General features: G+C 43.4%; 1 protein-coding gene across 2 annotated transcripts in view; it reads right to left on the minus strand.

Moving 5' to 3' along the window:
• Positions 1-14,107, minus strand: part of Mrtfa (myocardin related transcription factor A) — a 172,872-nt gene that overhangs the window by 86,490 nt on the left and 72,275 nt on the right. Inside the window, exon 1 of one of the 2 annotated variants that reach the window (XM_032918182.1) lies at positions 10,318-11,184. The exons of the other annotated variant lie outside the window; for it this stretch is intronic. Coding sequence (XP_032774073.1) covers positions 10,318-10,363 — 46 coding nt within the window. The 5' untranslated portion in view covers positions 10,364-11,184. Of the gene's footprint in view, positions 1-10,317; positions 11,185-14,107 lie in introns of those variants that run through there. 2 annotated transcript variants of the gene reach the window in all.

Below are 14,107 nucleotides of genomic sequence, written 5' to 3' on the forward strand. Positions count from 1 at the left end.
CTGAAAGACCCATTTCTCCAGCCCCCCCAGCCTCCATTTTTAAGAATGTCTTATGAATTGGGTGTGTGCACTTAGTTAAATCTGGTTCCTTACATTTTACACAGTGTTTATGAAATTCACAGAACACTGGTATGCGGGTAAGCTGTGAACTGGAAACTTGTTCCTTGTTACTGCTAGTATTCTGGTTTGGATTAGTACTGTCACTTACCCGCCAACAGCCATTTAGATGGTTTCCAGTTTGGAGTCCTTAGAAACTAAGTTGTTATGACCCTTCAGCACAAGTGTGTGTTTTTATATCTCTTGTGTAAAGATCTGGAGAGTGGGTGGCTGGGCAATAGACTAGATCTATTCAACACTGTACTGACTTACCTTCCCACGCCATTATGCGCCATTTTATACTCCATGCTGTGCCTCCCCACCGCTTCCCACTTTCACACACCCTTCCCCATTTTAACTATTCCGGTAGGTGTGTATGGACCTCTTTCTGTGGCTTTTATTTGCATTTCTATGCTGACCAATAACATTTAGGGACTTTCCACAGATGATTGTTAGCATCCTTTTTTTTTTTTTTTGGACAGACTCACTGCGAATGTGGAGACAGATCTGCTGCCTCTGCCTGCACCTGCCCAGCATCACATACCGAAGTGTCGCATTCAGATGTTCTGCTCTATCCACTCTTTACTGGGTTTTAAGAATTCTTTATAACTAAATGTGTGACGAGTGACTGTAATTCTACCATTCAAAAGACTCAAGTAGGAAGATCAGAAGTCCAAGATCACCCTCCTCTATCACAGTGAGCTCAAGGCCAGCCTGGGCTACATGAGATCATGAGTGTCCACCCCCTCCCCATCCCAACCCCCCCCCCAAAAAAAAGAAGAAAGGAAGGTAACTTACTTAATCTTAACATTTTAATCCCTTGTTTTTGTCCTCATGATTCTGTGCAGAGCACAGGCAAACGCTCTGAAAACAGCTCTCTGGCGAAGAACACATGGATGAAGATTTTCAAACTCACAGGCAGGGGATGTGGCTCGGTGTTTGATCCCAGAGCTGCACACCTGGGCCTGGTGGCACACATCTACAATCCCAGGACTCAGAGGGTAGAAGCAGCAGGAGGATCAAAATTCAAGGTCATCTGAGGCTACCTGAGAGACCTTGCCTCACGGAGGGGGAAAAGATTTTTAAAGAACAACACTTATTTTGGAAAATCTTTTAGTAATTAAAGCATATATACTAGTATCATTTTATGCTTAAAAGAAGTTGCATTATGGTTACCCATCAAAAATTTAAAATATAACTTGATGTATTTTCAGCTTACAAAACCTTCTGAAAGGTTCAGTCAAACGAGTGTGCGTTAGTGTGCAGAGGAAAGATCCCAGCTCTGCCAAGAACATAGCCTAACACAAACACTGCAGAGATAAATTTCAATAAATCTTATAAAATAGAAACAAAGGCAAACTGTAAAAGGGATTTATACAAACAAGCCAGTGGGAACACAGCGTATGAGATGGCATGGCCACCACGCAATGCCTGCTCAGTGCAGCACTTGACTTCACTAAACCTACAGCCCAGGCTAACCCGAGACACCTCCTCCTTGTCCTGCCAGCCACACGTGCACACAGACGTGAGAGTTTATATGGGATTTATAGGCACAGAATGTTCGCCATGGAAAACCAAAGATGCAGGAAAACACAAAGGCCCCAAAAGAAACTCTCTAAGCAAGTCCTACTTTTGGACAGACTCTGAGCCCGCCAGCCCGCCAGCCCACACTCCCTCCTTCCCTCCCTCCTTCCCTAGTCAGTCTCGTGTAGCTCAGGCTAACCTCTATCTCACTATGTTGCTGCAGAAGATAACCCTGCACTTGTGATCTTCTGACTGCCTCCACCAGTGACTGAGTTAGAGGCAAATACACCTCTCCCCAGTGCTGGGAACTGAACCCAGGTTTCTTCCATGACGGCAAGCGCTCTAAACTACATCTCCAGCCTCTATTACTTTAGACGGAAACATGGAAAACATTTTTTCTATATTTTGAATATATTTGTTAAAAAAACAAGTATTTTCCTCTCTTTTAGTTTCCTTAAAAGAATTTCTTAAAAGTATTTTAGGACTAAAGAAAATAACATTTTTAAAATGTCCTCGCTGCCAAATACCAAGGGAGCTATCTATAGTGAGTTATTAGAAAACCCAGGAAGAAACCTTTTGAAATTATTATAGTTGTATGTATATACATATACATACATATATATACATGCATATATCATAATTGTATGTATATATACATGCATGACACGTGCAGGCGCATGCATCCCTGCATGCATGTAGAAGTTAGAGGACAACTTGTGGAGTCCGTCCTCTCCTCCTACGTCAGGTGGGGTCCATGCATCTGACTCAGGTGCTCAGCAAGTGCCTCTGACCACTGAGTCATCTCCCCAGCCCAGAATTAAAACTCATACACCTTACATAAAATGTAAACCCCCAGACACGGCGTTTCCCAGCATTAGGAACTGTGAGAAGAAGCACTTTACACATACTAAGCAGTCCCTGAGACAGGCAATGCTGCATTACTAGTTATGAAGGAGGTAACAGAAACAGAGGCTGAGAAAGGCTCACCACGGCCCTTGAGTGCTGGGGCCTGAGCACTAGGTGGGGGCTGTACCCTGGCAAGGCAAGCACTGCTCACTGCAGCTCCAGCCTGGGATTCCTCACTGCAGCTCCAGCCTGGGCTTCCACACTGCAGCTCCAGCCTGGGCTTCCTCACTGCAGCTCCAGCCTGGGCCTGGGCCTGGGATTCCTCACTGCAGCTCCAGCCTGGGCTTCCTCGCTGCAGCTCCAGCCTGGGCTTCCTCACTGCAGCTCCAGCCTGGGCTTCCTCACTGCAGCTCCAGCCTGGGCTTCCTCACTGCAGCTCCAGCCTGGGCTTCCTCACTGCAGCTCCAGCCTGGGCTTCCTCACTGCAGCTCCAGCCTGGGCTTCCACACTGCAGCTCCAGCGTGGGCTTCCTCACTGCAGCTCCAGCCTGGGCTTCCTCACTGCAGCTCCAGCCTGGGCTTCCTCACTGCAGCTCCAGCCTGGGCTTCCTCACTGCAGCTCCAGCCTGCCTGGCTTCCTCACTGCTCCAGCTGCAGCTCTAGCCTGGGCTTCCTCACTGCAGCTCCAGCCTGGGCTTCCACACTGCAGCTCTAGCCTGGGCTCTGTTTTTCTTTCCCCTTTTCTAGTTACTGGGGACTTCAAAGAGCGTTTGTTTTGCAGGCTACATCTATCAGTATTTCATCTTGCTAGGATGTAAAGCAGAAAGCCCTCTAACTTTTCACATCTAATTAGCTTTTTGCATTTAATTCTGCATTCACATGCTGGAAATGCAATCATGTAGCTTTAGAACAATGTATTTTACACTCATGAGACCATAACGCTAAAAAACAAAAGGTAAACCACATTTTAGAATTAATATAAACATTTTGCTCTTGCACCCTTTGAAAAAGCTCAGGACATTTAAAGCATCCTCAACCACACCCTGAAAGCCACTACTCTTCAGTCTCAGTTGGGGCCTGTCACACAATGATTTAAAGGCATACTCTGACATTCACAGAACCAAGGTAAGATACCAGCCTAGGTGCCCATCAACAGATAATCAATAAGAAGCACGTGATCACATTTACATAAACAACAAAGGCATTTTATTCAGCTATAAAGGACAACCAGTAGGACCAAGGTGGCTGAGAAGATAAAATATTTACCATGCAAACATGAGCACCTTTAGAAACCTAGTTCATAAAGAACTGTGACTATAATCCAAGTGATGGGGAGGCAGAGACAGGAGAACCCCTATAAACTCTCTGACCAGTTGGTATAGCTGAATAAGAGAGCTCTAGGTTATAAGAGATCTTATTCCAAAAATTCAAAACAAACAAACAAACAAGATGGAAACAAGATAGATATCCACTGCCAATCTGTGTCTCCATACATATAAACATATATATACACATATACACATATGTATACATATAAACATATATACATATAAACATATATAAATATAAACATACACATATACATATATAGATACACATATAAACATATATATATCCCCGACTTTCTCTCTCACACACACACCAGAATTATGTCATCACTAGGTAAACAGATGGAATAGAATATTGCCATGCTAAGTGAAATAGCCCCAGATTCTAAAAACAAAGCAAAACAAAGCCACCATAGTTCTTCTCCTATGCAGCACCTAGACGTATGTATGCATATGACATAAGAGGACACCGACTATGGGGAGACAAAAGAGTCCAAAGGGAGGGGGATAACAAGGCAATCAGGGAGATAATCATGTTTCCTCTACACACACAACCTAGATGTAACACACATATGCACATATATGACATGATAACAGAAGTGAAGCTATTTGGAGGAGGTAAGGCACCCAGAGGTGGGGGAGGGGGGCAAATATGAGTAAAGTTAGTATTTTGATATTGAATAAAAATATGATAATAAACCAATTACTTTGTACTCCTACTATAAACATTAATAAAAAAGGAACCCCTCACCCTACAAAAAGCCACATTCTGAGGAACATATTTGTCTAAAAGACACTGTAATTTTTATTTCATTTATTAAAGATCATCATACACGAACTCTACCCAACAGTCACATACACAGAGCGGGGGTTTGAGGACCAGCCCCCCATTCAGTGACACATTCTTCAAGACAGCCACATCAAGAAACTGATAAATAAGTCGTGAGTCTGCCAAATGATAAATGGTGTGAAGAAAACATTCAAGGCTTTACAGTTCTTGGCCAGAGAAGGGCTTACTGAGAAACTAATGCTTAAGCAAAGCTCTACAGGGAGGAAGCCATGAGCAAGTGAGAAGTGTCCCACTTAGGAGTACCACTATGAGAGATTAGCACAGAGCTGAGGTGGCAGCAACACTGAATGAGCCGGCATGTTTGTGTGAAATGAGTGAGGGAGAGGAGCAGCCAGAGCACTGGAGGACAGAGTGGTGCTCTAGGAGGATCTCTTCAGCACAGCCTGCAGAGGCCACCAGTAGGTTCTGAGAGGACTTTTAACTTTAAACGGATCAGGAAAGTGACTAGAAATCTAAACAATTTGGGTTTACACGAGGAGGGCTGTTTTGTTGGAGCTTTAAAGTCACATTTTTATTTATTTAGTTCCATTTTGTGCCAGTTAAGGACAAAGGACAACTTGTGGGAGTCAGTTATCTCCTTCAAACATGTGGGTCCCAAAGATCAAAGTCAAGTCATCACGCTTAATGTCTGGTTCTCTTACCCAGTAAGCCATCTTGCCAACACTGTTTGGTCTTTTTTGTGAGAAGCTCAGGCTGGCCTGAAACTACATAGCCTAGGCTAGATCTGAACTTGGGAAGCCTCCTCCTGGCCTCCTAAATAGTGGGATCACAGTGATTTAAACCACTAGAACATAGAGATGTGTTCCAGATCTTACTATGTTTCTTCATGCTTTTGAGTTTCAAGTTTCCTTTATAGAGGTGAAGCATGACCTTGGTAATTAAATATTTCACAGGAGAACTATATATTACAGTAGTACATACTTTTCACTTTTTCATCTCTCTTCATCAGTTTAATTTCTTCTTCTATAACCCTTCTGTGCTCACTCTGCTGCTACCATGTACTCAGTGTCTGCATGACATAAACCAGGCCCCAGACGCTGTGAGCTCAGCCCAACGCTGCCCTTTAGCTTAAGAAGTACAAGGCAAAGAAAGTTGGGTTTTTGAGTGTTGGTGGTAGCACAAGGCCTTTAGTATTTTTCCTTGTTATTAAAAAGAAAAAAATTTAAAATAACGCCTGTGGTGTTCATAAAAGCAAGGTTCCAAAAAAGTAAGACTGTGTCCGGCTTATCTTTGTTTAATTTGGCACAGTTTTTAATGAGGCTGAAATCGTGGCTCAGAGTCTTGACAGCCTGCTTCATCCAGAGAAACAAAAGAGAGGGAGAAAAGAGAAGTGAAGAAGAATTTAAATTCCTTTGATCTGGATCTTAACTCTGAGAGGGCCCAGATGAATCAGTGAGTCAGAGAGAAGGCAGTGAATGTAAGCAGAGCGCTGAGGACAACTGTCTGTCTGCTACCTGTCTTGTGAGATCATCACTCAGGCCAAAGAAGACAGAGCAAGATGGAGGGCGGAGAGTGGCAGGTCTGTGGCACTGTGACCTTACTTCCTAGCAGCAGAAAGTAGGGACCCAGACATCAGGGTTTGTTTTTTTGTTTTTTTTTTTTTTTATCTCCTCTGGTCCTCCTTCCCTCCTTTTCTCTCTTGAGACAGGATCTATCTAGTCCTGGCTGTCCTGGAACTCACTACCTCAGGCTAGCCTCAAACTCCCAAAGATCCACCTGCCTCTGGCTCTCCAGTGCTTGTATTAAAGCCCTGCTTTCACCTTCTCTCTTAACCCAAGAGAGGCACCATCTCTGGGGTCTCACGTCTAGTCTCATGCACTGGAAATCTCCGGTATCTCTTTGTAAATACTGTGAAGCAGAAAGGACACTGGGAAGACAGTGAGGACACAAATTCTTCTCCTACCTCTGTCACAATTAATTACACGACTTCAGGAAATAAACTAACCCCAAAGGCCAATTTCCTCTTTTCAAAAGAAAAAGAAGGCAAGAAAATACCTAGGGTTTCCTTCAAGCTCTATAGTTCCTTAAAAAGAAATCAGGGTGTTTAGAAGTCCACAACGTTGAAAGCACTCAGAGACCTAAGAGTAGGTGACATAGGCTGAAGGCTCTGAGGTTTTGATCCGTTCTCTATACTTCTGAGTGGCAGGGATGGGGGGTCCTGAGAGGACCATGTACAAAAGTGGGCGGGGCCTACTGCTATGTCCCTGTGTCTTGGCACGCTTCCCCAGCTTTCCTTGAAGGAACTGCTTGCCCCTATTCTGCACATTCTGTTTTAAAATGCACAGTGCAGAAGAAAACTGCCATGATCGAGGAACAAGAAGTCAAAGATACATCTAGGCATTAAGTATAAAGATACCAAAGGAAAAGGAAGTTAATGAACGAAGGAGAAACTTTTTAATTAATTATTTTTTTTTCAATATTTAGGTGGTGTAAAACATAAAAAGACCCAAAAGGACATTAAGAGCAAGCTTGTCTCTGTAGCACAACCATTAAGTGTGCTCACATAGGCTATGCTCTGCTTCTTAGGCTGAGGAGTAGGACGCACAGGCTTGAGTCACAGTTTACATACCTACTGCGTACCTACACATCCCTTTGCATTTATGGTACAGTCTCAGAATAAGCTCAAAAGAAAACTTGACTGCTTTATGGAACACAAAGTCTCTTCTACTCCAGTCTCCCAGTCTTCTGTCATCCTCTTTCCCTGAGTCAGCCTACGCATGGGCAAGTGTGAGGCCTCGGGGACATACACATGTGCACCAGCAGCAGGAGAAAAAGAGCCAATGGACTCCTTAACTGTAGCCTAGCATGATCAGGCATGTACCATGGGACTCAAGCAGACCTAGGGGCCATCTCGCTCCATTCTTTCACAGAAGTTTGCCTCACTGTTATGGAGAAATGAATGGATAGAGTGTTACTGGCTGGAAAAAGGCAGAGGGCTGACTGCTTGGGGCCACACACACCATCTGCCAGGCCTGAGCCCTAGCACACCCCCATTCTGAAAGACACCAGTCAACCCTGTGGCCCCATCTTACTTATTCCCTTAGGGCCAGCTTCAGAAATTCTACAATGTCTATTCAAGTCATTTTCTCATTGTGACAATCTAGACAGATTCCTATGGCAGTGACACAAACTCTAGCCATGGCTTGATTGGACACTGAGGTCCATATAAAAACACACTTCCTCACAGATAGGGCACACTACAAATTCGGAGAGGCAAGAGAATGTCAACTTTGAAAGCCGCAAAGCTTTGGATAATGATTGGCTAAAACAAAGGATTTGTTTATTTATGGAAGAAAAGATTACAAAATACTTTTATAAAAATCTTAACTTAAAGGCTTTGAATATTAGTCAGGAGAACTAAGTCAAACAAAATTCCATCATTCTTGAAAAAATAAATTAGTGTCTATCATGTGCCACCACAGGAACCCACATATAGCTGAGCAATTTGCTCTTAAGAAATGAGTAAGCGGGGGCCGTCCAGGGATGACAGTGGCACGCAACTGCCTGTAACAACAATTCCTGCACTCACAGGGACACGGCCACACAGATACATATACCCATAATTAAAAATAAACCTTTTTCAAAGAAGCTAATGACCTATTCTGGAAGCCACATGTAAGTGACGCCTGGTGTGCACTGAGGCCACAGGAATGACAGGAGGGGGGGGCTCCTACTGAGACGGGTTTCACAGAAAGGCAGCACACCTGGCAGTGTGGACGAGGTGAACCTTCACTGACTCTAGAATGTCCTACCACAGCCCCAAGCTCTAAATCCTGAGCAAAAACTGTTGCTGAGCACCGAGTACCAAACTTTATATCCAATTCCTTAACATTTTTCACTTCCTTCTGAAGGGTTTAGTTATTTTATGATATGAAAGGCATGTCTCTTAGAAAGCTATGAAGGAACAGATTAACAAGATTCACTGTTTACTGGCATTTCATAGCAGACTCTTTTCATTTCCTATCAAAATGGTGACTGCATTATTGCTACAATAGGCTTGTGGCTATGGTACTCCAGAACAAACAGGAAAGTTTCATAAACCCATCTGCGGTGGCTAATATTTAATTTTTTTAAACATTTTCCTAGCGTAAGTAATGGGAAAGTCATCTCTGAATGAGGTTTCTCTGCTTTTATGAACACAGCAAAAAGACAAAGTCCCTTTCTATTGTCTTGTTGGTCGACCCTTGGTCCTACCTGTATCCATGGCCTGTCAATTCACCCACACTTGTCTTACACACTGCTGTCCTTTGAAAGTTTTATGAAGTAGCTGGTATGACAGATGGGTGACCAGCCCTGCCCAACACATGCTGTAGGAAAACCTACTCTGAGACAAGAAATGACAAAGAGCGGTCCTTTCTCTCCCCTTAGAGCTAGGAACACTGAAATTATCTCAGAGGAGGAAGCAGCCTTTAACATGTACTGTGAAATGTTATTGTCTAATATACCTATTAATAAAAGTGATCAAAAAGAAAGAGTTCAAGTATTAAAATCTGCCCCTTGAAGTAAATATGCATTTGCCCACACAGAGCAGGAAACTGGAGCGTAGATGGGAAGAACCCAGTCAGTTTAACGGGGAGCTACTGAGATACCTCATCAAAGACAGATGGGAACACATTCAGATAAGCCCACTGTCTGTTTGGAACGCAAAGCTCCTGAGAGGAAAGAGAACCTGAAATGCACAGCACATAAGAACAGAAAAATTCATATGATAAATGACTCATTATGGCTGTCTGCAAACCAGGAAGAAGAGAATGGTAGTGGCTCCTTCTTCCCTGGCCCTTCCTGTCCACAGGCACAACCTGTAATGTCTCAGCTGCTGTGTCCCTGGGCCTGAGAACACTCACTCTAAGCACTCCCCGGGGAGAATGGAGACCACCAAGTCAGTGGCTGCATCAGCCCCAGCAAAGAGTTTCAAGCTCTGCATGGGGCCAGGGCCAGGGTAGAGGGTACAAATGCCACTTGTATGTATCTGTCACAAACACTGCCGATTACAATTTAGTGGAAGTCTAAAAATAAGAAAGGGAACATTCTCTATTTTTAGATATCTGACTTACAAATTTTAAAAACACCAAAAGTAAAAGAAACCATTAAAAAACTATCTGGCATTTTTAAATGTTTTAAGAGAAGCTTTGAATTAGAAAACTATTTTTAGAGATAGAATTTAAAAAATCCTGCATTCTTTCTGTTAACTGCTTCCTTATCTGTAAAATTTAACCCCAACCCTGTGCTTCATCACGAGCGTCCCCACAGATGCTAAAGATGAAATGGGAAGGTTTAACACAAGAGAAAGAACAGTGACGGAAACCACAGGACACTTTTGCAGTGACATAAAAAGAGTAGGCTGTAACTAAAGACATACTGTATAGAGCAGAAACGCAATCTAATTGTCTTTCACTAAAAGCAGTGCCGAAACAGTGATAAAACGGTTAAAGCAAACGAGCAGGTCTCCTAGCTGAGAGCTCCTCAGGTCAGTGAGCATCTAACACACAGCTGTGTGTGAGTAACTAGAAAATGCAATTAAAGAAAAACTAAAGACCATGAAACCTGAAAATGAAGCAGTTACAGGACAATTGATGTTAAAGCCTCCCACCTCAGCCCAGTGCTAACACAAATGTATTCAACCATCTTAAAGACGCCTGTGGCAAATGAGCTTTGCAGGAAACAAGGGAATTACCTGACTGCACAGCCATCATTAGCATCTCAGGCTCCAGCAGAGTCATGACGGAGTCCTCACGGAAACAGACCACAAATACAAAAAGTCCAAGTCACAGGGAAAGTCTAAAAAGGCCACAGCAGGCTTTACAAACTCAGTCCCATGCCTGTGCGCAGAGGAGAACGAGAGACCTCACTGCTCTTCTCCTGGAAGACACCAACTCTCCACCCTTCAGGCAAGGCAAGATGGCCCAGAGTGGAGTGAGTGCAGACAGGAAGCCCAGCTCCAGAGAAGACCTGAAGTTCGTGGTTAGAGCAGTGGCTCCTCCCCTCCTGTCCTCTCTAGGGGGAGGGGAGGGGCATAGAAAGACTTCGGAAGACAGATCAAACTGCTTCTCTCTCTTAAAAATGGGAAGACAGGTTTTATTCAAAACTCTACTGGAAGGAACTCTGGGGCTAATGCAGTTTAAGACAAGAAAGCAAACATAATCCAAACTCAATCTCATGAAAGAAACACTCGGAGATCAGACATGCATCAACGTATAATACAGATAAACGCATATGCAGCATAACTTTGCTGCGGATTCCAACAGCCTTTTATACGTGGTATTTATAGGCAACAGCTAAGAAAGCTGATTATTTAACTACAGTTCAACTGTTTCCCCACCCCCTCTCCAATTAAAAAATGTTTTGAAAAGCCAGAGCAGTAATCTGTTTCTCACATCTGCCAGTCCTCCTGAAGAGCCCCTCATTGCCCATGGGGTGGGGGGGATGCTAGCTGTGGATAGACAGAATGCCACAGATAACCTTCCTAAATGCTCTCCGATCGTGCTGGATGTATGGCTTACGTGGGAAAAAAGACCCTTTCCTGAAACACCTCAGCCTTTCCTACAACAAGAAGCTGCTTTTCGAAAATAGAATGGACAAGGGCATGTTGCTTTCCCTAGGGAGAAAAAAAAAAACCAAAACCTAAACCTAAGATCCTTTTCAATTACAGATAAAAATCATTTCATTTGCTCCAATAAAGGTCATTTATCCCTTTTGCAGTTTGTTTTCTATAACTGATACAATAAAATGATATTAAGATGCTTCTGGGCAATTTGATGGACTTTGAATAAATACCAGAAAACCAGGAAGCTGTCGGGCTGTTATCTAGAATTCCTGGCTCTTGCTGGTGAAGCATACTAGGGCAATCTCGGCCCAGAGGATGCCTTAATGCCTATAAAGTCAAACAAGTGATAAACGAATGAACTCACTGGGAGACCTTTTAAAAGAACAGTTTCACAAAGAGGGCAAGGCATAAAAGAGAAGGCAACACAGACTTGGTGCAGGGAGGTTTTTTGCAAAAGAAAAACTCTTTCTTTCTCACTCCAAGAACATCATGTTTAAGAGCTCAGCTCTATATAGAGCTGAGGCAATGACTCAACAGGCAGTGGAGTGGCAGCCAGTGTGGGCGCACAATGCTTTGGGAGGCAGCAGCATTCTCACGGCCCCCTTCTGGCAACCGAGCTCCAACTGTCATATGAAAAATGAGTGAATTTCAACTGGGGCTGTTTAAGAGTCTGGTCAGAGGTTAGTAACTTTGGGAGAGGCAGCCCTAAAAGGCTGTGTCATCCCTTTGACACTCTGGAGCTGTACAAAACGCCAGAAGGGGTTGGTTTGTTTTGTTTCCTTCATACCTAGCAAGTTCTCACTCACAGTGCTGTGCTTGGAGGAAATTCTAAGATTTCTGCATAAAGACTGAAAGAAGGGCACAAACTGTCCCCCTCCTGTGCTGGCGCCTCCCTGCCTTAGGAAGCGCTTACAATGCCACACAGTCAGTGTTCTGCCCTCTGGAGACACTGACAGTTATGTGGTGGTGATGGACAGTAAAGGGAACAGCAGGTTTCAGCTGGTTTCACTTATTTACAGCAAATCCTACTCATATGAACTTGGGACAAGAGGAACACAGTAAAGAAAAGCTGTTTTTAAAACCGAAATCTAAACAAGTGATTTATTTTTAAATCCCAGAAAATAAGATATTTGCCTAGCATCTAGATTTTGCTTTTATTGTGATGGCTGCTCTGACTTGTCATCTTGAATACATCTGGAATTAACTTAAAACTCAAATGGCTGGGCACACCCATGAGGGAGTGAAGTAGGAGGATCCACCTCTAATCTGGATCTCTGAGGTAGAGAGATCCACCTCAAATCTGGGCCACACCTTCTGCTGGCAGCCTACATAAAGAACACGGAAAAAGGAAACTTGCTCTCTGCCTGCTTGCACTCACCCTTGCTAGCAAGCCCATTCCTTCACTGGCATTTAGAAGCTACTTCTTCACCAGCTGAGAGAGACATCAAGCCTCGTGGACTGGAACAACTACGGGATTCTCAAACCGTCCATTGGTGGCCAGCAATTGTTGGATCACAGCCTATAAGCTATTGGTATAAATCCCCCTTTAGGTAGAGATAGCTGGATGAATGATAGATTCATTCATTCATTCATCCATTCATCCTATAAGTTCTGCTCCTCTAGTGAACCCTGGTACAAACATCTATGCATCCACAGTAGCTATACGGACTTTAGGATAGGCTCCCCAGTTCCAAAGCATTGGATCCAAAGCAGTGAAAGCTTTAGGTCCATATCGGTTGTGTAAATTGGTGATATTTCACAAAAACAACGGAAAGACACTGATAAAGCGTACAGAACTGAAGTATACATTCTCTGCATTGGGCTAGAGCCCCAAGGAGACGAAGGACAACCAAATGTGAGGTAAAATAAAAGCTTTGCATCTTTCTAATCATGACATTTTAGCTATCAAGGCAAATTTAACATGATCCACTCTATTAATCCACTAAAGGGGTATGATACTACAAATACTAGTATAGTTCTTAAATGCTTGACACGTTTTAGTAATTTCTTAAAACATTTAAAGAATGTTAAATAACTTTGCATATTACACATAGGTCTCCTTCCTACCTCATCAGATACCAAAATCCCCAAAGGCCTTTGTTCTTCCAGGTCTGGAAGAACCAGCCAGAGCAGTGATACAAACTCAGGACCTAACACCCTGGCAATAAGGCAGAAAAACTGAAAAGTCAAAGGTACCTTGGGCTGCATAGTGAGACTGTGACTTCAAGGAAGAAAATAAAAGAGAGAGAAAAGCAGGATGGGGGTAGGGAAGCGGAAGAAGAGCAGCACAGTCGAGAAAGAAGCTCTTATACTAATATCCTGTCAGTGCTTTATACTCGTCCCACTTCCTTCAGCATCCCCTTAGAGTTCCAAATGACTCCTCTCTCTCTGCCCCTCTCAGGACACCCTTCCCTTCTTTTACACACTCCCAAGGCAATCTCACCCTTCCCGAATGTGTTAACTTCCAACTAAATTTTAGCCTATGTCTCACATGACCTGTAAGTCTGAGACTATGCCCCTCTACCTAGCTATCTTAATTAACTATGCCCCTCTACCTAGCTATCTTAATTAAATAGTACGTCCAAAAGCAAAGCTTCTAGTATCGTTAGCCTGCACTGCACCCCCCGGCCCCTGCAAGGCATGCCTTTCCCTTTCCCCATTACATAGATCTCAAACCATAAACTTATGCTTCTCCCAACCCTGAACCACTAATGAGTTACAAAATGCAAAATTAGTTACCAAATGTAATTGATTATGTCATTTCCTCAAAGTCGATTTTTATTCTTTCCCGCCAACCAGTGCTTCATTCCAGGCCTTTTAGTGTTGCCCAAAGTCTGCAGGTAGTTTTAACTTACAGACAAGTTTAAACCTGTACAAAGACAGCAAAGAACTGTGTGTTGAGCTGCTTACACTCATCATT

Source organism: Rattus rattus, chromosome 1, assembly GCF_011064425.1.
Source record: "Rattus rattus isolate New Zealand chromosome 1, Rrattus_CSIRO_v1, whole genome shotgun sequence".
NCBI lineage: Eukaryota > Metazoa > Chordata > Mammalia > Rodentia > Muridae > Rattus > Rattus rattus.